The 22,534-nt window shown below is 42.3% G+C and overlaps 2 protein-coding genes across 5 annotated transcripts in view; one reads left to right on the top strand and one right to left on the bottom strand.

Annotated features, from left to right (window-relative positions):
* The window catches only part of FGF14 (fibroblast growth factor 14), a 291,424-nt gene extending 269,865 nt beyond the window's left edge, over positions 1-21,559 (top strand). For all 3 annotated transcript variants that reach the window (XM_035114705.3, XM_088667558.1, XM_035114704.3), the window contains 2 exons: positions 14,618-14,816; positions 18,448-21,559. In XM_035114705.3, the coding sequence (XP_034970596.1) occupies positions 14,618-14,816; positions 18,448-18,584 (336 nt within the window). In that variant the 3' untranslated portion in view covers positions 18,585-21,559. The remainder of the gene's footprint in view (positions 1-14,617; positions 14,817-18,447) is intronic.
* The window catches only part of ITGBL1 (integrin subunit beta like 1), a 119,993-nt gene continuing 118,992 nt past the window's right edge, over positions 21,534-22,534 (bottom strand). The window contains exon 12 of one of the 2 annotated variants that reach the window (XM_088667556.1): positions 21,534-21,656. The gene's annotated coding sequence lies outside the window, so the exon portion shown is untranslated. The remainder of the gene's footprint in view (positions 21,657-22,534) is intronic. The other variant, XM_088667557.1, reaches the window with a different exon arrangement.

Below are 22,534 nucleotides of genomic sequence, written 5' to 3'. Positions count from 1 at the left end.
GGGCTTGGTAAACAGCCTTGTGGGACAAATGAAGAGACCTGATGGGCTGGATCTATCTCTCCCTCAACTCCTGTAGCCCAACTTTTCCTGTACCAACACCTGATAACCATACCTGGCATCAACGTAGCAGCCAACTGGGGAGGTTTGGTGTACTTAATTGTTCCTGTTGGCTTGAGGTCCCCCACAGCTGATTCAAGCTATGAGCAGTCTCAGAAACCAGGATACCTGTTTGTTTTTATGTATTTTTATTATTTATTAAATTTGTATACCATGCCTATATCTGTCTATCTCAGGGCCATCTTAACCTACCTGAGCTCTTAGTCTAGCAGGAAAACAGCATTGCAATAGGCAGTCAGGTAGATGTCTCCCCATTGCATATTCTGCATAAGAATGAAGGTCTCCTGGTACAAGCACCATATGTGGACTGGGATGAGTGTGACTTAATTGGCACCATGCAATTAAACATGTATTAAAAGAAGATGTTAGGCCTTTTTTCCCTTGACTCAAAATTATGTGTAGAATACTCCCCTGGTACCAATTATAAAAAAGGAAAGTCTAGAATTTAATTAGCATTTGATGATGCTACTCAGAATGTATTCAAATTATAAGCTCATCACATGAATAATCTTTTATCATCTGATTAGATGGAGCAATTCATGTGTCTAATGATACCTGCTAATCAATCAGGAAGGAGAGAAAAAAAATACTTCAGAACCAAATCTGTATGCAAGCAATACGGCATCATCTCTGTTCTGCTTTAGATTCACAAACATCCATGGTGATTTCTTTAGGGAGCTTTTCTTTGGTGTGTTTATGATGCTCCATGCTCACAGAGGCACTGCACGAAGCCGACCTGTTTAAGCCTTCGCGATGGCAAAACTTTGAGTTGCAGTGAGGTGGGTTTTTTTCTGACAGCAAAGGATTTAAACATAGTGTGTAACCACTTTCATAGCCCGTTCCTCCCAAGTAGTTGGCGCAAAAGGACTTGTTGCTAGCAATGTGCATGAGAATGGGGCGTGCCTTCCTGTAGCCCTTTGTATTGGCAGAGGTGGTGATGCAAGGGGATGGAAGCCGGGTGCACATTATGCTCTTTGCTTCACCCCTTGCACATCATCCTTCATGGTGTTTCCTTCACGGCAGCCCTGTCATTTGAACCAGCAGTGATTGGCAAAAAGTTGGTCACCTGCAAAAGCAGACTAATCACTTGAGAAAGCCTATGTCTGAAACTGCCCTCAGTCTGCTTTGCCCTTAAGTTCTAATTTCTGTAATGGGACTACTGATAAGCCCCATTGCATTGTCTCTGAGATAAAACGTACATAATGCTTTGCACTCTGGGCATACAGTGCAAGCCATGCGTCATTAACTTCTTTGTAGCTTAGGAGATCAAGTAACTTCATCAAAGAGAAATTGCTTGCATACATTTTGAAATGGTCAAAGAACACTTCAGTGTTAAATAGAAGTCACGTAGATCTTTCCTCAGTGGAATGAAGTGGGAACAGGGTCAACTATACTTATCTTTCTGAAGATGCATGACTATTGAGCTAATATTGCTGTGTAGAGAAAAGCATTGCCAATCTCACATACCGTACCTGTGGCTTTTCACCAAGCTGTAAAAGTTGAAATCTGTGTAATATTGTTCTCTGTTTCGTTCATTGAACTAGCTACTGTTTCTGCAACATATATCATTAGTGGCTGGTAATGTGTTCCTGGCGAGTAGATATTCTGTGAATGAAATGTTATTCTCAAAGTCATCTTCAAAGAGGGAAAAAGTTTTGTAATTTTATTAAACAAAAATTGTAAAAAGCAGACAATGTCTACCCTGAGTGGGCATTCTAAACTATATAGCATGATGGGCTGGCTTGGTAGCATTTAAAATCTCTGCCTTTATAAATCAAGTGGGTTCATTGTTAATGCTTCCTTTTCCATCAGTTCCCCCCCCCTCTTGTTTGCCATAATATATTTAGCATATCCAAAGAATCGGTGTGGGTTTTCCTAAGACAAGCATTGGTTGGGAGTAACATTGCAACTGCTGCCAACAGCATGATCCTATGTGCACTTTCAAAGGAGACATCAAGATGGAATTACACATTTGGCAGCAAACATGGGGCTTCCATGGGCGTTTGTGGAAATGAAGTGGCAGGAGGTGGGTGGGATACAGCAGGGGAGGCTTTGTAAATGGGAAGCAATGGTATTGCAGTGGGATTAAGAAAGCCCTCTCCTTGTTATTGATTGCCCCTGCAATCCCATCATCTATTTTTTTTAATGGTTTTCTTGTAAGATTTAACTAATTTTAAGCAGGAGCTTGGCACATTTCCTATTGTCTTTATGAGCTTCCAACATTCTCCTTGTTGGAGCTTGCTAAATCAGTCCCAGTAAAGGCAGAGCTCAACCAGTCCTGTGTTCTCCTTACTCTCTTGGGTCTCTGAGAAGCATTATCACAGTCGGTAGCTTGCCTCTCCGCCATCCTCCTTGCTCCTTGACTAAAGGATCCCTTCGCAAATGTGGATTGAGAAACTCTCCAAATGAGTTGCAAGTTCCCAGGTGACCAAACCTTATTGACTGCCTGCCAGCCATCAACAAGGTTTACACTCTATTATCTTAATAGCATATGTTTGAAAAACAACTCTATCTGCTATATAAGACCAGACATGGAATAGCATGGTGCGTGAAGAGAAGCCTGACTCCATCCCAATTGTGGAGGACAAAAGAGAAGCATTCTGGGTGAGGGACGCTTTGTAACAGGTCAAGTGACAACTCATATTGCGTCTTTTCACAGGGGAGATATGTGGGCCCCTAGTTTGGGCATTACACAAGGATCACAAGTTTGTCATGTGCCTGTCCTCTCTTCTAGCCTCCTGCAATGCCCAGAGTGGCTCTTGAACACATTGATTTCAGTGCAGTTCGCTTCCCAATCAGTGTGGCCTGGATTGCAGCCTAAGCCAATCTGTAGGATATTAAGGTCAAGGGCAGCCCAATCCACACACAAGTAGTTAGAATTTAACTTGTTTTGTTCCATTGACAGTAATGTGAATAACAGCTCCATCCTTAACCCAGCTGAGCTAAATTGCTATGGTTTAAGCTGATTCAGCCCTGTAGATTTGAATGAGATTAAATCAGCTTAAATTAAAATGCTTCAACTTAACCAAATTGCGAATCCAACTGCAAATCGGATTAGACCAAAGCACTCTTATTTAACTAATCTGTAGCCAGCTTATTAAGATCAGTGCTTTTAGTGTGTGTAAACCATATTTGTATCAAGAGATTTGCCTTGTACCTATATCCAGCAAAATATGGAAGCTGTATCAGTTTCTTTGGTACTTTTACTGAACACGCTGAACCTTATAGAAAAGGAAATTCAGACAATTTCCCAAGCTACATATGTTCCGTGTAATTCACTGAGAGTTCTGACTAATAAATTCATAATCTTCCCTGCCTCTGTGCCATAACCAAAGTGGAAACCTGCCCAGCAGTGATCAATGCAAACTAATTTATTCATGGATACACTTTGGTTTCATTTTAATAAAACAAATTATAAACTGAAATTTATATTTTGTTAAATAATTTCATGAGCAGGTATCTTAATAAACTATGCCCTGCTGTACGTGCAGTACTGATCGTTATTTTGAGATTCATTGTACTATGATTTTAGCTTTGAAATAAGTGTTTACTATGCAGCATCTTTCTTACTGTAAATAAGTGTCTAGAATTTAATAGGCTCATCAGGGTTTCCCAGACTTGCTAGTTAGGGATGATGGGAGTTGTAGTTCAAAAACAGCTGGAGACCCAAGCTTGGGAAACACTGATCTAAATCCAGTGGATGCTCCAGTCTGTGGACTTAATTAGGCCCGGCACGGATCCCAATTTGCCCCAGCAAGGCCATTCCTCACGAACCATGCCCACCTTCTCCATCATATGACACATCAGGTGTAGGAGCAGGCACAGACATTGCTGCAAAGGAATAAGATGCAGTGTGGAGTAGTGGTTAGACTGCTGGACTATTAGGGCCCGGGAGAACAGGGTTCAAATCCCCACTCAGCCATGAAGTTCACTGGATGACCTTGGGCCAGTCACTCATTCTCAACCCAACCTGCCTCGCAGGGTTGTTGTGAGGATAAATTGGGGTGGAGATGTATGTACACCACTCTGAGCTCCTTGGAGGAAAGGTAGGATATAAATACCGTGTTTCTCATATTTTAAGGCATCCCTACAAAATAAGGCATGGCAGGATTTCCAAGGGTTGGTGAAATATAAGGCATACCTTGAAAATAAGCCGTACCGGCTTGTGGTGGGAGGAAAAGGAAGATGTCTCCTCAGAACCGGATGCTGCTGCCATGTGCAGCTCCGTCCGAGTGGGAGCCGGCAAGAGCTGCAGCACACCCGGCTGGACCCACAGCTCAAGCCGCGAAAAGCCCCGGCAGCTGGCAGGCAGCTGCACCAAAAGGGTGCCAAAGGGGCACGTAATGGCTGGTGTCCAGCTGAGCGCGGCAGCCAGGAGCTCCATGCAAGGCGGCAAAAGCTTCCTCTCCTCCTCTTCTTGCAGAACCAGCGAGACTATTGCCTAGAGTGGCAGCAGGCGTGTGGTGCCACTCTAGGCAGGCGTCTTGCTGGTTCTGCAAGAAGAGGAGGAGAGCTCCATCTCCGGGAAGGCGCCCGCTTCCGTCCGCCCGCCCTGCTGGCCATGCTGAGTGTTCCCTGCCCTGGCAGCACAACAAGCACTAAAAAGTGTGGGGGCCACCTACCTCACCCCTCTCTGCCTCCTGCTAGCTTGACCCGGGAGCTCCTTGGGGACACATGGAGCCATGGGAGGAGGAGGGGGGAGAGAGAAAGAGAAGAGAGCCCAAGGAAATGGAGGTGATGATAGAGGAGGAGGAGGAGGAGGAGGAGGAGGAGGAGGAGGAGGAGGAGTAGTGGTGGGGCTGCGAGAAAAGAAAAGAGGCACAAGGTTGTGCCGGGGTTATCTGTTTTCACTGGAAAGGAGCAGGGAGGCTGGTGGTGGGAGTGAAACGGAAATCACAGGGGGGGGGGAGATCGCGACTGTTTTCCAACAACCCAAGAAGAAAGTGGGGAGGTGTGCGCACACGGTTTTTTGTGGTGATGGTGGGGGAGAGACATTCCCCAGGCAGCTTGGATTGGGGCCGGTGGCGGAAGCGATAGCAGTAGCAGCAACAACAACATACAGTAATAAGGGACTTAACACCACTGCTTCTCTCTCTCTCTCTCTCTCTCTCTCTCTCTCTCTCTCTCTCTCTCTGTGTGTGTGTGTGTGTGTGTGTGTGTGTGTGTGTGTGTGTCTTCTCCCCTGCTGGGCGATCTCTTCCTTTCGCCTGCGCGCTTCCCCATCTCTGTCTTTTCCCCTGATCAGAGTGGGTCGCTGAGAAGGTCTCCCTGGTGGCTGTAGTTTCCCCCCTCCCTTCCCGAAACCAAGGCGATTTTGAGGGTGAGCGGAAAAGGTGGTTTGAGGTGGATCCCAGCCAAGGCAAGGCGGCCGTGCTGAGCATTCAGCTGCCCGAGCAGCCGGCCAGGGTTTCTGTTTTCTGGTTTTGCCTCCCTTTTTGGGTGTGTGCGGGATCTTGCCTGCTGCGCCTTACGAGAAGGCTGTTTACCAAAGGGAAAAGGGGGGAGCTGCACCTGACGAGCTGCTGCCTGCAATTGCAGTAGATGAGGATGCAGGCACTCAGTGCAGGGTCCGAGAGTGAAAATGGAAGTCCCAAGCTGGCGTGGGGCGCTGGAGGGATCATTGAACCAAGGCGCCAGAAAGGCTTAAGACGCCCCTGCTGGCAGGAGCCGTGGTGCGCGAAGTTCAAGGCTTGTTGGGCTGAAAACATTGAGCTTGCATGGTATGTGAAATGCATGCTTTTATCATGCTTGTTTGGGCTCTGTTCTGCTTTTGATCTCAGAAAACTTTCACTTTGTGCATGTTTAATGCAAGCTTTAATTGCATGCAATTGCTCCCCCTCAGTGTGCTTTTGCTTGGTGCAAAAGTACAATATTTATGCATGGTTTACCATACTTAATTAAAAAATAAGACATCCCTTGAAAATAAGCCATGGTGTGTTTTTTTGAGGAAAAAATAAATATAAGACGTGTCTTATAATATGAGAAACACGGTAGAAGTGTAAAATGAGCTTCCCACTTATCCTTTGCAAGCGGGACTTCCTGCCAGTTTTGTATGTTTTTGGGACCCGCCCTATTCTCGTGAGAGAAATTTGTTTGAAACTGTTGAATAATGTACTCTAAAATTGTTGTAACCTTCCCTGGGACCTCATGGTGAAGGGCAGGTAAGAAATTGAATTATTATCATAGTGGTTGTCATCATCATCATCATTATATCAGAACCACAAGAAATCCATATTATGACACCCTTTTGGAACAGTTATCTAATGATCTTTTGAAAGGGGGGTTGAAGAAGCTGTGCTGATGACTTGTGTAAAAGAGGTAAGCAGACTGGGGGTGTTTTGCAAAAGCTGTGAGTCTGCAAAGTGCTAAGCAAGAGGCAGACAATGTGTGGGTAGAGGAGGCTTCCTTAACATTTGTGCTTCTTTGTAATTGTTGACAGGAGCAGAAGATGAAATCCCTGGTTCGGGACTTGTGATGTTCAGTTTATTTCTGGATGAAAGGCGCCCTTCGGGAGGGGGAGGGAGGTATCGGGAAACAATTGCTAGCACCAAAGAGAGCACTAACCTATTGCAAGCTCCGTTTGAGCTAATAGTACCATGTGTTGTCAACACAGAATGGATGGGAAGCTCTCTAAATTTGCTCAGTGAGGAATGCTCCTCCCCCTCCCCCCCCCTTTGTAAATAAAACAAGGAATACGTTTTCCAGTAGTGGAGTGCACAGCATAGAACTAAGTTCATGAACCAAAACTCAACGAGCTATTTCCCATGGGATGCCTGTGTCCACTTTCCATATACCCTGTCTTTCTCCTCCCCAGTGCCCTAGCCTGGAAGTTCCTTGAGAGCAGGAACAATTGCAGCCTGGGGCTCTGGAGACAGATGGATCCTTCTATGGGAGATGCACACCAATCTCTTATTGTAATTGAGCGATGAAGTGTGTGTACATCCAGGCACACACTGCATGAGAGGAGGGGAGAGCTCCATTGTCCTTACCATATTCTGAATTGTGACCGTACTAAGAAGGTCATGTTTGTGTGCACTTACTTCTGTGGGACTTACTTCTGAGTAAACACAAATATATAGGGGGGAATGTATAGGATTGTACTGTCAATTGTGATTCTTGTGTTACTTCTGAAGCCCATAGCTGCCAAGTATCCCGTTTTCGCCGGGAAAACCCCTTTTTTCCTACCGTTTCCCGGCGGTCTCCCGTTTAGGTTTTTATCCCGATATTCTCCCTTAAATCTGCTTCTGCCAGTGGCCATTTTTCTGGTGCCGCTTTGCCCTTCTATGGGCACCAGAAAATGGCGGCGCCGTAAGTCGCTTCTACGCGTGTCCGGAAACGCGTAGACGCAACTTCCGGTGGCGCTTTGCCCTTCTATGGGCACCAGAAAATGGCAGTGGTGGTGCCGGAAGTCGCTTTTACGCACTTCCGGCCATGCGTAGAAGCGACTTCCAGCGCTGGCGCAGCCATTTTCTGGTGCCCATAGAAGGGCAAAGCGCCACTGGAAGTTGCGTCTACGCAACTTCCGGTGTCGTGGGCTGCCGATCCCGGATTTTTCCGTCCAGGAATTGGCAGGTATGCTGAAGCCACATTGGCTATTATGTATGAAGGTGGGACACAAAATGTTGAAGCAGAAGAAAAATAGAATAATTTTAAAAGTCAATACAACCACTTCTGTTATAGAGTCATGCTGAGAAGGGTTCTGTTAAACAGAAACAGAAAATATAAATGCAGTGCATGGTTGGAGGAAGACTGTGTGTTGGTGTATGGCGTTTCACAACAACCCATCTACCTGGAAAAGAAACAGCTGACATTAATGAATGATTAAGGCTGCAATCCTATGCACACTTACCTTGAACAAACCCCATCTGAGCAAATCCCCAACCGTCTGGCTGGGTTTCCTGAGCCACTCTGGGCAGTTTGCAGCACATATAAAAAACATAACAAAACATTAAAAACTTCCCGATACAAGGCTGCCTTCAGATGTCTTCTAAAACTTGTATAGTTCTTTATCTCCTAGACATCTGAAGGGAGTGCATTCCACGGGGAGGACACTACTACTGAGAAGGCCCTCTGCCTGGTTCCCTGTAGCTTCACATCTCGCAGTGAGGGAAACGCCAGAAGACCCTATTTATATAGAATATTAGAGATAACTTAGTTGGTAGAGCATGAGACACATTGGGCAAAAGATTCCTGCATTGTAGGGGGTTGGACTGGATGCCCCTTGAGGTCCCTTCCAATTCTTCAATTCTATGACCTCCCTTTCCCCATAGTAGTGTGGTACACATGTACACACACACACAAATTTCTTTTGTAGTGATGCAGTGCCTGCTTGCTTGTGTGTGTGGCAAGGAGGAGAAGGAGGGAGCAGAGCTCAGTGCAGCTCCACAACTGTACTGTGTTACATGGACACTGGATTGAACACCAAATCTTTTCCCCGTGGAAAGAATGACAGACTTAGGTAGAAATACAATTGGGCTTTTCTAGTATGTGAATAGGGAGAGCTCTTTCTAGATTTCTTTTTTTTAAAAAAAAAAAAACCCAAAACAGCACACTTCTGCACTCTAGTGCCAGAGAGATGGGTTACCGATATAACTACATTTTTAGGCAGTAGCAAGCAGGAACACATTAAAAGTTCATTAAATGACAGGACAACATTGGCGAGGGAGTTATTTCTGCCCTTTATACTTTAAAAGGCCATAATCAGCATTACTAGTGAACAAATAGAGTGGGGAGTGTTTATCTCTGAAATGGAAATAGTAGAGGAGTAGAGGAAATAGTAGAGGAGTCCATTTGTATGAGTATGGGGTGGGTGAGGAGTTGGACTGTCACTTGTCACCATATGATGGCATGGTCACTAGCCACTAGGTTCCTGAGCTCTGGCCCCACAAGCAATGTGCAGTTTCAAGGGTTCTGGATGCACTACCTAGGAAAAGAATCACATTTCCCCACCAATAAAATGTGGAGTTCCTTATTGCTGAATAAATGCAATTTCTCTGCAGCAAGAATGCTAGTATAAAATCAAGTTTTTTGAAACTAGATGAATATAAATGCATTAAAAGATTTGCAGATAACATAAACAGAAAGTCACTTGGGAAACCCAAATTCAACCCAGTAATCATGTCATCTACAAGGGTTATGAGGTCCTATGAAGATGCTAGGACGAGGCAACTCCAGCTGATCTATTTATATTGAGCTTTAAGTCAAAGCGAGCTGTACTAGTAGTAGTTCCAGAAGAGTTAAATGCAGCATATAGTACATGACAGAACATTCAATATTTTGTCAGCCCATCACATTTTTTTCCAGCTGACTTTTGCAAAACTGCAGAACTCTCTGGATTTTACACCTGTCATCTAACTAGCTTCAAAATTTCTCACTTTTATAATAAAAGTGCACGTCAGCTAAAATGTCATGGATTCCCTGTGCCACTTCGCAAGGGAATCCCAAGGACAGTGAAAGCAGGAGGAGGATATATGATGGATGCACCTCAGAGGCTTGGTTAGGTTAAATGAGGGCTCGGGTAGTATCCAGGGCACATGGAATTCAAGAACACAACTGCTGGTTCTAGTTTCCATCCCATTCCATTATTATTTGCAAGCCATGGACCGCACCTCCTGCTGTGCACATTTACTTAAAGCGGAACAGCATGCTCAAGAGAAGATCTTTGTAGTTTATTGGGGCTCTGTAAGGTATAATCATTTGCTCTGAGTGAGACTATCTTGTACATGAAGGCCCTGGGAGGAGCTAGATCCTGCCAGAAAGGGAATGTCTTGTTGAGTTTATAGACTTAATCATGGGAAACTTCCACTTCTGGTGCATGTGGGTTCGAGGGTGGATGCTCAGATCTGATTCTCACCCTCCACTCATAGAACCTCTGTGCTCTGTTTTTTGCACAAAGAAGGGATGGGTGATAGCAGTACAAAAAGAAAAGAAAATGAACACTTGTGCTGTAGTTTCAGCAGCACCAAGAGCAAAAGGATAATGAGAAACCTTGCATTAAAATTCTTATTTTTAATTATGTATGAATGTACATGCTAGGGTGACTACTTAACACGTTTTCAAAAAAGAGGAATGCATTGCCAGATGCAACACTGTGGTATTTAAATCAACAGAACTTACAGGTTCTTAGCTTTGGTTGGATCACACCCATATTGCTGTATATTGAATGAAGTATTGCAAATTAGCATCACAAGTGCAGGGGCCTCCTGGTTGTCTCTCTCTCCCCCCCCTTATTCCAGTAGCATGGGAGAAATGGCTAATTATAATAATAAGGTGGTTACTTTTCAAGTGTCTTACCCATGGTTCCTGAATTCTTTGAGTTCACTTATTTTCAAAATCATGCAAGCTTTGAACTTAAATGCTGGCTTTTGTTTTGTGTGGAAATTGAAAAGTAAATCGATGTTATTTTCTCCCCTTCCACTTCACCTGATTGCATAGATAGATACACACAAACAACCAACAAAGTACTGTTAAAATGTTGCAGTGTGGAGTACTTAGTGTTTCAGATAGGCAGCCATGCCCCCTTCAGGTTACTCAATTCCGTTCCACCTTCCACCCATTTTTCCACAAATCATTCCATGACCACTGAGCATGCTCAGTCCTCATTAGGTCTTTTTTTTAAGTTGGGGGACTTTAGGGTTGTTTGAGCCGTTTTTATTTATACTTCTGCAAGGCTTAGGGTTCTGTCAAGCCTGCTGATAATCTTCCTCTTGTGAATGTGTGCTGCTGCTTCAGCTATATACCCTGTTTCTCCTACCCATAAAATAAGCCGTAGCAGGATTTCTAAGCATTTGTGCAATATAAGCCATACCCCCAAAATAAGACATAGTGATAGGCGCAGTTCTGGAGGGCGCCAAGGAAGAGGCTAGGCTGGACATGTAATAAAAATACTGTAAGGCATCCCCTGAAAATAAGCCACCGTGTTTTTTTTTGAGGAAAAATAAATACAGTATAAGACGGTGTCTTATTTTCGGAGAAACACGGGGTAAGCACTGGCAACTATACGTAGGCATCAGAAATAAAGGAAATTATGTTCGCTATATCTACAGTATATAGAGAAATCTGTTGCTTTTATATGAGCTAGGGACTGTGTATCATTTGGTTTAGTGGTCATACTACACAATATGTCAGCTGTCATTAATTGCATAATACCGTACTTAGAAGTTTGGATCCATACATAGTTGTGGGTAGTATCATGTCACATTATTTTTCTATCAAATGGAGAAAAGTTTAAACATAAATGGCCCAGATCTACATATGTATTTTTCCACAGAGGGCAAGTATTCAAAAGGTGGAAATGAATATAGTTTCTTACCAAGGTACAAGGTTAAGGTTACCAACATAGTTAGCCTGATCCTTTGCTATTACCTAAAATAAGTATTCAGAGAAATATCTGCAAAGCTCTAATCACAAACTTTGTCATTTTAAAATAAAACTGGCAACTCCTAGATGCTTGGCCATTTCCCCAGTTTTACTGCTTTTTTAAGAACTCTGGTGGATACAGGAGGTTGTACTTATAGTCTGAAGTAATGAAAGTTTATTCGCTCTTTTTTGATATCTACAGTTTTGAAGAATTTTAACTTAAGTTTTTGGTTAAATTGAGCTCTTTCATATATATTTTTCTAGTCAAAGAAGAGCCAATTCTTAATAAAAGTTACCATGCAAGTGGATTTGATTTTAAAAGTCTAAAATTACATATAGTATCTATTGAGCATAATAGCAGGATTTTAGCTTTGGATTTTGCTGCTTTTACGAATGGGTTTACCGAAGCTTCTGCTTTTGCACTAGAAATAATAATTGCTACGTATCTTGGTTGCTCAGCAGCCAAATAGAACTGAATGGTAATGAATCATGATTGTGAGTGGTCCCTTTCAGCAACAGAAATTGTTTACCTAAGGTTTCTGTAACATTTCAAAAGTCCTTTGTTAGCCATGCTTTATATACCGTATTATAGGGATGAGAAATGTGAGGCCATTTTCTGTATACCACATCCATCCACCCACCAACTGACATCACTGCTGGTGGGCGGGAGGACAGGGTTTAATACCGCATTGGGAGTGCACCCTGTATCCAGCAGAGACAGTCAAGGCAGCAAGATATAGGACTAAAGCCCTTAGCAAAAGCACTTCGACAACTCATGCTTCTCCTTTAAGCCAGTGGAATCTACCCCACTGCTTCTGGCTGCCCACCCAGTTAAACCAGAAGTGCAGGCTGTTGGTGCTTTTGCAAAGCACCTTAAGGCGGCAATGAGCAGGATCAAATCAAAAACTTTATTGCGGTCCAAAGACCCAAAAAAACAATTTCAAAACTAGATAATAATTTAATAATAATAATAATAATTTATTATTTATACCCCGCCCATCTGGCTGGGTTTCCCCATCCACTCTGGGCGGCTTACAACAGAAAAATGAAATAAAACAATTAAACATTAAAAGCCTCCCTAAACAGGGCTGCCTTCAGATGTCTTCTAAAAATATGGTAGCTGTTTTTCTCTTTGACATCTGATGGCAGGGCGTTCCACAGGGCAGGCGCCACCACCGAGAAGGCCCTCTGCCTGGTTCCCTGCAACTTGGCTTCTCGCAACGAGGGAACCGTCAGAAGGCCCTCGGTACTGGACCTCAGTGTCCGGGCAGAACGATGGGGGTGGAGACGCAGTTAAAACGACCAGGCAGACTGAAGAAACCAAGGCAGTCGTTTTGTTTTATCTAGGGCATAATAACCTTTGTTTCTTATAACCTCTGAAAGAAACTTTGCCATGTCCAGTGTAATATCATTTGACCTGTCTTCCAAGAGATATTTACTCTGGGAGGCTTCAGATTTTCCCGGCAAATTTGCCAGTAAGGGTTTGATCGGTTCGTCCCTTGCTTGCTCATATTGCCCACAATGCAGTAGGATATGCTTCATACAATCGACATCCTGGGAACATAAACAAAGCCTATTCTGATAGGGAATGCCTCTCAGTCTGCCATTTAGAACTTCCGAGGGAAATACATTTAGTCTGGCTTTGGTGAATAAACACTAATAGGTAGGTACAGATAAATTCCTAAGGTATGAGGATATCTGAAAGTCATACCCGTATTGGATTCCAGCTGTGACCAGGCTACAAATTACAGTACATAAGATCAGGATCACAGGTCGCTATGTGAGATGTCCCAAAGCCTTTGCCTCAGGGATTCAAGGGAAAGTCGTAACCCAGATGATATAAGAGGGGTGGTGGCAGTCCGATCAAGGCGGCTTTTCTGGCCATAGTTTTCAGCCATGAGCTGACAAACTTCTCGTTGGTTAAATGTACTAATAATCCCTCCCCCAGGCCAAAAACTGAGATCTTGAGCCAGTATCTCAAGGCAGCCCACCATGCTTTGGTGGAGAGTGGGCATTCACCTGTTTCCAGAAATAGAATTGAATTTGGGACACAGCTTGGGACCTGTAATAGGGACCGAAGAAACTTTGCCTGGAACCCATGGAACTTAGGAAATGAACCGTTGTACCAGATGTTCGAAGCACAGAGAACTTGGGAAACAGATTTTTCATTAAAAACCCTTATGGCTGATGGAACATAATGGCCTCCTCTTGTAAAAAAGAATCAGAGTATAGCAAGTTTGAGCAGGATCTTCCCTGCAACTGCTGATGCAAAGGGTGGGCGGTCCTTCAAAACAGTGTCATGTTGCCTGCTTTGACATCCACACTTCAAAGGACCTAATCCTGTGATGTCATTTGTGATGTCAGTTGATTGACAAGTGGGTGGCTTGCCCACCTGTCAAATTTGGCCTGTGGAGCTATTACCGGTAAGTAGCCTATTGGGGAAGGGAAGGGCCATAGCTCAGTGGTAAAGGATCTGCTTTGCATGCAGAATGTCCCAGGTTCAATCACCAGCATCTCCCTGTAGAGCTGGGACTGCTCCCTGCTGAAACCCTGGAAAGCTGTCATTGTAGACAGCATAGAGCTAGGTGGACCAATGATCTGACTTGGTATAAAGTAGTTTCCTATATTCCAAGGCATCACTATACGATCTTTCTACACAGGCCTTTTCACCTCTTACTTTCAGTTGACTTTAAAAAAAAAAAAGTTGCATAGGAGGTATTTTTTGGGATGTTTCCAAGGAGGAGAAATATATACAACACATAAAATAAAGTGGTGCCTTTACTGCTCCCGTGCTTTCCTTTTGTTGATGTGGTTCAAATATTTGACTTCCATGCATTCAACCAAAGAGCCTGAATGGCATGTATTGTTTCATCAAAGAGTCTTAGCTTTTTGTGCTAGGCATTTTAAAACTGTGCTTCGTCATCCTAGAGATGTGTTAAATAAGCATGAATTGAATTGCTGAAGGTTCCCCAGTAACAAAACTGGGAACTGAACTTTGCTCTTTTTTTAAAAAAATCCATGAGTCCCAGATGCCACATGGGTTTTTGTATTTAAATGTAGTAAACCCAAAACAGAATTGGGGTGTATGTGTGAGAGAACACTTGCTGTGATTGTCCTCTAACATCTTTTCTTTCCCCTGCAGGAACTTTTTACACCAGAATGCAAGTTTAAGGAGTCTGTTTTCGAAAATTATTATGTAATCTACTCATCAATGCTCTACAGACAGCAAGAGTCAGGAAGGGCCTGGTTCTTGGGGCTCAATAAAGAAGGCCAAGTCATGAAAGGAAATAGAGTGAAGAAAACAAAACCAGCAGCGCATTTTCTACCGAAGCCATTGGAAGGTAAGCTTTGCATTGACATTAGTAGCATATCTTCACAATTTGTGCAGCACACAGAGTGGGTGGCTTCAGGGGTACATTTCTATCATTCCCAAGGGTTTCTAAAGATTGCTGGATGACACCTCCCTAGCTCCTAGGAGTATTTTGTATATTGCTTCATTTTGTTTGAAAAGGGCACACATGAAAGGCTTTTGTGTGTGTGGTGATACTTGATCAGGGCTTGAGTGTGGAAAGCCACTTTCGAAAGCACTTTTCCAGCATCTCAAAATGGACTGCGGATGTAGCATGGCTGCTAAAAGACAGGGCTGTGAAGAATGAAATTTTGTCTTTGTCGTAGGCTCAATAGGTGGCCTTTAAGAGAGCCATCCCTCTCCCACCAGCCTCAGTTCCCACCTGCAATATGGGGTTGATAAAAATATCACAAGGCTGTTGTAAAGATTGTTGAGGCAATATATGTAGAGCACTTTGCTTGAAAGTGCACTGTGAAATACACTTCAGAATAAAAATTCAGGGTTCGTGCTTTGAGATAAGTTTTTGTTTAACCGACTAGGGAGATCTGAATCTCAGCATATGCTTTTCTTTCTGATGATTTTTTAAAAATGAAAATTGTAATGGAAAGTGCTTATAAAAGCTAAGTCAAATGTCCAGGGCAGCCCACTTATACCTTTTTCCAGAAAAGCTTATACTGTATATCCAAAACTGAACAGAAGTGATGGAAGATGTCCCAACAAATTTCCCTACCTTCCCACCAAGCTTTTAAAGATGAGGCATGGCACACTTGTTCATGAGACTCTCTCTTCTTGTGGGAATATTGAGATTACAAGTGCACACTTGTTGGGACAAATGGGTCTGCTCCCATCGGCAAAGGAAGTCCTGGCTTTAGGTGGCAAGGCTGCACCCTCCTGTTCGGTCTCCTTCTCAGTCACTGCTGCCATCTGTTCAGTTTCTATACCTCGGCTGACCATGCTTTCGCCAGCCTCCATGGAAGTTCCTCATTCCATATGAACACTGGAGGGGAATTGTGGCATTCCTGGTCCGTCTTCCAAAGTGACTGACACGTTGGATTCCTCCATTCCAGGTTCTCACAATTCAGTGGCCCCCCTCAAACACACACACCTATATTTCTTCTTCCTCCGTCACATCTTGCCACCCTAAGTCCTGTCGCCACCGTACTGCAGGGCTCATTGCAGGTTTTCATTGTCCCTTTTTGCAACTCATTTAAATCCCTTTCATGTTGATCTTAATCCGCACAACATAGTCAAACCATGTTGAAATCTATTCAGCTATCACAACCCCCTTCAAAGAACCTTGAAAAATTTGTGTGGGCAAATGTTCTCTGATAAAGATTCCAGACCCTTCACAAAACTACAGTTTAGAGCTTGTTTCTTAGGAGTGGTGACTTTCAAATGAGTTTTCAATTATGCTTATCTATTTCACTATACCTATTCCACCCCATTATTGCCATGGTTCCTCAGATTTCCAGAAGATGCTTAAAAATGTTCATTGACAGTTAATGAAATTAAACAAAATGATGCACATTTTATATTATGGCTTGGCCACTGGTTTAAGATAATTGATTACGCTCCTTAAATTTTTCTGAGTTTTAATTTAGTATTTATTTTTGATAACTCTATATCCCTCCTAATACAGTTTGCAATAGTCAAAAATAACTAAACAGCAGCATTAAAACAACCACAATCAAATATCATCCTGAACTGGTACCTGTGCCTTTGGGAAAGAGGTATGCAAAAGGGGGTGGCAACACAGGCAGCCTTGTCTGCATTACATGCAGCTGATCTTTTCACTTCTCCTTCCCTTTGAAAGCAAGGAGAGGGCCACAAATATGGCATTGCCACCAGTGAGTGCTGTTGCAAATGGCTCACTCTTTTCTTAGTGGGTAGACATTTGGGCTCTGCACAGAAAAGTCACAGATCTACTCCTACCCCTTTCATTTAATGACCTTCTGGCCCCGATTGTTTAGATTTTATTTTTCCCTGTAGGGCTAGTCCAGAATAGGTTATGCCACAATAAAATCAATTATTGCTCCAACAGAACAAAGGGGCAACTATTCTGGATTTTATTTTCACAAATAGAGAGCAAGTGATGATTTGGAAAATATGAAAACATAGGTTATACTTTCAAAATGATAGATTGTATAGATTAAATTCCTAAGAGTACGAGGCATTGGGAATGCATGATCCGTATTGTATGCACATTCTTCTGCATAAATCTTAGTGAAGATGAACCATAGTACTATCATACACAAGAAATGGGAATCTGTGTTCTTATTTTTTTGTTATTTGTTAAATGCCTATTCTTTCCACACACCCTAGCTCTTCCCATATCCTCTCTCAGGTACATAAACTTGCAAGAGCTCAAGTTACTTTCAGGACAGCATGCTGAATGGAAAGAGAGAGGCATGCACTGATCTGTGCCTCTCATGGCCATGTATTTGTATTGAGAGGGGAGGGGAGAAAAGGAGTATTGTTTTTTTCAAAATTTACCATTAGTGGGCAAATTTTTCAACTGGGACCCTTAACCAATTATAGTTGGAGGCTCTGGCCTTGCCAGTTTAGAACCAGTTATTAAGAAAGCTAGTTTTGTTAATTGCTAACTAGCAATTTGTTAATTGCTAAAGGTGAATGGGCCAAGAAAACTATCAGGGATACTAGGCTGCTAGCTGATAGAACGTGCACTAGCCTTTGGAATCAATAGGGGTGTGACAGCTTCCAACCAACTTGGATGGTTTCAGATCTGGGAGTAGCATGCCTGGTCTCCAGGCAATCTGGAGTGAGTGTTGTAGAAAGCTAATATATATCGAAATAGACCTAAAAGGGATTTCTCCAACACAGGAGTCTAATCAAAATGTCACCATATTATAAGTAGCGTAGTTGTCCCTCATTCAGACTGCATCTTGAGACAATTGCCATTCTCTGTTTAAAATGGTCTTAACTCCATCTACATAAATACTTGCTTTCCATATCTTAATGTTGTAAATTTTAAACTCATCCAGCTTCCAATTCCCCATAACTTTTATACATATAATCAGAAGGAACATATGACAACAACAACAACAACCATATTTGTATCCTGCTCATCTGACTGGGTTACCTCAGCCACTCTGGGCAGTTTCCAACATATATAAAAACATAATAAAACATTACACATTGAAAAGCTTCCCTAAACAGGGCTGCCTTCAGATGTCTTCTAAACTCATCTCCTTGACATCTAATGGGAGGGCATTTCACAGGGTGGGTGCCACTATAGAAAAGACCCTCTGGCTGGTTCTCTGTAGCTTCACTCCTCGCAGTGAGGGAACCGCCAGAAGGCTCTCGGTGCTGGATCTGTGTTGATGCTGAACAATGGGGATAGAGACGCTCCTTCAGGTATACAGGGTCAGGGCCATTTAGGGATTTAAAGGTCAACACCAACACTTTGAATTGCGCTTGGAAATGTACTGGAAGCCAATGTAGGTCTTTCAGAACCAATGTTATACAAGTGTGTGTGTGTTTAAACTCCCTTATTTTTTTATAAAGCAGCAATTGAGTTAAATGGAGTTTAAGTATTGGGATCTCTCATGTTTTACTTACACATCTTATCTCTTTCTCTTCTCCTCATTCCTCTTCCCGTGTAGTTGCCATGTATCGAGAACCATCTTTGCATGATGTTGGAGAAACAGTGCCAAAGGCTGGGGTGACTCCAAGTAAAAGCACAAGTGCATCGGCAATAATGAATGGAGGCAAACCAGTTAACAAGAGTAAGACAACATAGCCAGATCCTCATGGGTAATGTGACTTATTGAGCTCTCTTAAGTACGGCTGAGCATTTTATCCTTGCAAGACTGTCTCACTCTGGTGTCTGCGGATCAGCTGGAGGCAAGCAAATGCTTGCTCTTCACTCGTCCCAAACTAGGTTATTGCAAGCGGATAAATCTCAACCCGTAACTCCTCCTACAGCAAAGAAGACACCTGGTTAACCAGCTGAACTCAGACCATGGAATGCCCTACCAGATATGGAATGCCTTTTTAATATCTTTTCTGTGACTGTGACACCTCATGTGAATGACATACTTCACAAGTACACTTGATATCCTGCCTGCTGACAGTTACCCATAACCCCCCTTTTGAGTCCAGGAACCCCATGTGTTTTAAGTTCAATTTTGTAGCACACAAAATAAGTAATTTCTAGATAGATGCTGTAAACCTGTGCTATTATGAATTTTCTCTTCTTCCCCCTTTTTTACAAGGCTGCTCGCTCTGCTGTTTGTGTGACTCCTTTGCAGGGATTGTGTTTCTCTCAGAGTTAAACGTTGCTGGTGGCTTAGTTCTGAAAAGCAATCAGGGAATCAGGGGAGCCTTCAAAACCCTATTCGGAATTATACCTGTCAAGGAATAGGATCATTGTCTCAGAGGTACAAATGGGGATTCGGCGTGGATACTCTCTAGTGTGTTCTTGAGGTTGGCATTACTGAGAAGTGAAAAACATCAAACATGGCCAGTCAACAATCTCTCGAGGCCAATGTTTGACACCCCCTGGCAGTTTCTTTTTGTGTGTGTGTTTTATACATATCACAAGCTTACTGGGTAATGGTAACATTTGCCTTGCCCAGCGAGCAAGACCCACACATTTTTGGGAAAGTGGGTCCAAAGAACTCTGTAGGCCTTGTAGGCCTGAACTAAGGCTCATTTTTCATCTACTAGTCCTCATTATTTGAAAGTTAAAGAAAAAAAATTAAGATGAATGAAAATTGCGCTACCTAAGTCCATTTTGAAACAATAGAATCCTTCCTGTTTTTAATGAATGGAACGTAATCCCATCCTTTTTTTTTTTGGCTGTAGTCCACTCTCTTACTCAGCAAAGCATGGGCAAGGAAGTTATTGTGTTCTTTTTTGCAGCACCAATGCAAGGGGTAGAATATACTTTAATACTTTCAGTGTTTTAAAAAAAAGAGGGAAGTTTTTCAATGGGACATATTTAAAGAGTTCCTTTGTGTTTCTTTCTTAAAAAGCTCAGCATGCAGAGTTTAATGCTCTCTATATAATTTCACCAGTACCACGTTTCCAGTCCAGCTTTTTAGGATAATATATGCCCACCAAATTGCTAGGTTTACGGTGCCTTGCCTTGATCTCAGTATTCTGTCCATTGTACTACATGAACCTAGGAAAATTCTAACATGATTACAAGGCTAAGAACTTTTACCATTTGATTGCTTAATAAAACGAATACTGTTGATATTTCCTGGATATCAGTTTAAGAGTGGGTTGAAGCCAATTGAGAAATGAAATGACAAATGGTCACAAGTCTTAGGAGACATGAGAAAAATGCTGTAAAGACGTTAAGTAAATTGGTAAAGAATTCAAAAGTGCTGATTAGAAAACTTGATAAAAGCAGAAGGCATGCTAGGGACCAAAATGTACCTCAGTTTTGGAAAACTATTCGGTGTTCATTTTCATGTTATCCCCCCCTCGTTTCATTTTTGAGACTGTGTTTTCAGAATGGCTTTTAAGAATTGGTTCACATTTACATAAATTATGATCTGTTCAAATGTTCAGCCTGCTTAGGTAGTCAACTAGATTGAACATTGGTTAACTCTTGACGCTTACAATATTTTCATAACAGCTTCTATTTTAATAAGCAAACACTTGATATACATCCAAGTAGGTTATGTGATGTTGCTTAAGTAGAAATATACAATGTAAGCATTCAGACCAATTAATTTTTTGTTTTATTCCCATTTAAGACAAGAGACTGTTTAAGGTTGGTTCTTTTTAACCAGAAGAGTGAAGCACATAAAATGATGCTCAATTTTCCAAGCACTTAAAAAGACAAAAGAAGAAGAAACTAAAGAGGTGTTTAAATGCAATGAAAACGGTATGTGCACAAAAATAAACCCTGAGCATCCTTTTACCCTGTGGCTTTCTCAAAACACTCTCTTGTGTTTTCTACCACATAGGGACAAAAAGGACCAACTTCCCCTCCATTAATTGAATGTTCAGGGTGATCAGCAGGTGGTGTGGCCTTCTCATGCAGGTACACTTATGCGCAAGGGCTGTGTAGTAAATACTGAAACTGAAGGTCTCTAAACTATCCATACTTTGCTCTCAAATGTGAAATGTTTTGTGTTATTCTCTAAAGACTCTGTTCCAGCAGCCTGCTGATTTCATTCTAAATAGAAAATTAAGTTTCTATACTGTGCAACTGGAATTAAAACAAAACAAAGTTATAAAACAGGAAAGCAAAATAAAAAAGATGTGAAATGTATTCTTTTTGCAAAATTTTGGAATCAGTTTTGTATTAGTGGATGAAGAATGGGAGAGGCAGGTGTTGGGTATAGAGATGACTTTAGCACTGGGGTTTATGAAGATAGTATCCTATCTGGTCAGCTCATGCAACTGATTTTATAAGGCCAGTATAGAAAAAAAATTCCGCCCCTACTGCATCTTAATCCAGACTGCACTCATCACAGTATAGTCTGTTGGGTCTACCCTGCACTGTCAATTCTTCATCTTTTCATCCATGGAGAAGCTCATGAGACATAATCAGAGTTCTGCAAAATGGGATCAATATCCTTTGAAACACAACAATTTAATTTCCAACTTGCAAACTCATGTTGCCAAGCCAACCGGTTGAGAGTGGCTAATATAATGTTAAGGCTGAGTTTATTTTTGTAATGTGAATGGTTGGCGCTGTACTGTAAGTAGAACACACAATGTCACCTTTGGCGTTCTCTTCTGTGTCTGGAAGGGTCTTAAACCAGCTGAGAACCTGTTTCAGCACAAAGGAGAGGATTCATTGTTTCTTGTGCTTCGGTTACTCCTTTAGGTTTGTCTCTTGTCTCATCTGCTGCATGGGAAGAGGATGGTAATGATGAACTGCATGTCGTAGGCTATATGTATCAGACCTGTTGGTATGTACTGCTAAACTGACATACATATAAGCAATGAATTTGTCTGCATTGTACAGTTTGTGTTTATTACCATTTTGTTGTATACACAGATGCAACATATTGAATAAAATATTTGTATGAAGGCATATTTAAAACAACAACAACCCAACAGTTGATATTTTACCCCCCCAAAAAAGTTGTGCAAAGTAACATTGCATTGGCAGCAGTATAACAAAACATCATGTACATAGTTTGGCAAAACTCAATTCTCTCTCCTTTGACCATGCCAAAGAAAATTTTAGCTCCTTAATCTATTACCTCTCTTGCTGTTTTCCAGGTCAACATGTTGCCATTTTGTTCCCTCTCAAATTAATTTCTGTCAAGCAAAACTTTCTTTTCAACTGTCTGTTACTTGCTAAAGAACTGTACCAGTAAACTTGATGGAATCAATTTGTATTTACAGGTCAAATGTGTATACTGCCATGTAAACACCATGTTTGTGTTCCCACATTCTCTCAGTTTGCATGTTTTGTTGTGTTGGCTTTAGCTTCAATCCCCGCAGAGGAGGCAGCATTATCAGCAATGAACAAATATGGTAATGACAGACCCCAGCCATGTCATGCAGTTCTAACTGCAGAGGGAAATCAGACATTCCTCTGATCCTGATACCTGGATTCCTTGGGCATATTGGGTTTTGCCATTCATGGCAGCAGCTTTTTCTGCTGAGATACATGAGAAAGGCAACCTAGATGAAGGAGTTCTGAGCATGCATTAGAACTTGCCTACCCCAAACACATCACTGGATCTGGATATCCGGGTGATGGACTGCAGTGGG

Source organism: Zootoca vivipara, chromosome 4 (genome assembly GCF_965207765.1).
Source record: "Zootoca vivipara chromosome 4, rZooViv2.hap1.1, whole genome shotgun sequence".
Classification (NCBI taxonomy): domain Eukaryota; kingdom Metazoa; phylum Chordata; class Lepidosauria; order Squamata; family Lacertidae; genus Zootoca; species Zootoca vivipara.
Note: the sequence above shows the minus strand (reverse complement) of the source record. Positions and strands in the feature narration are given on the sequence as shown.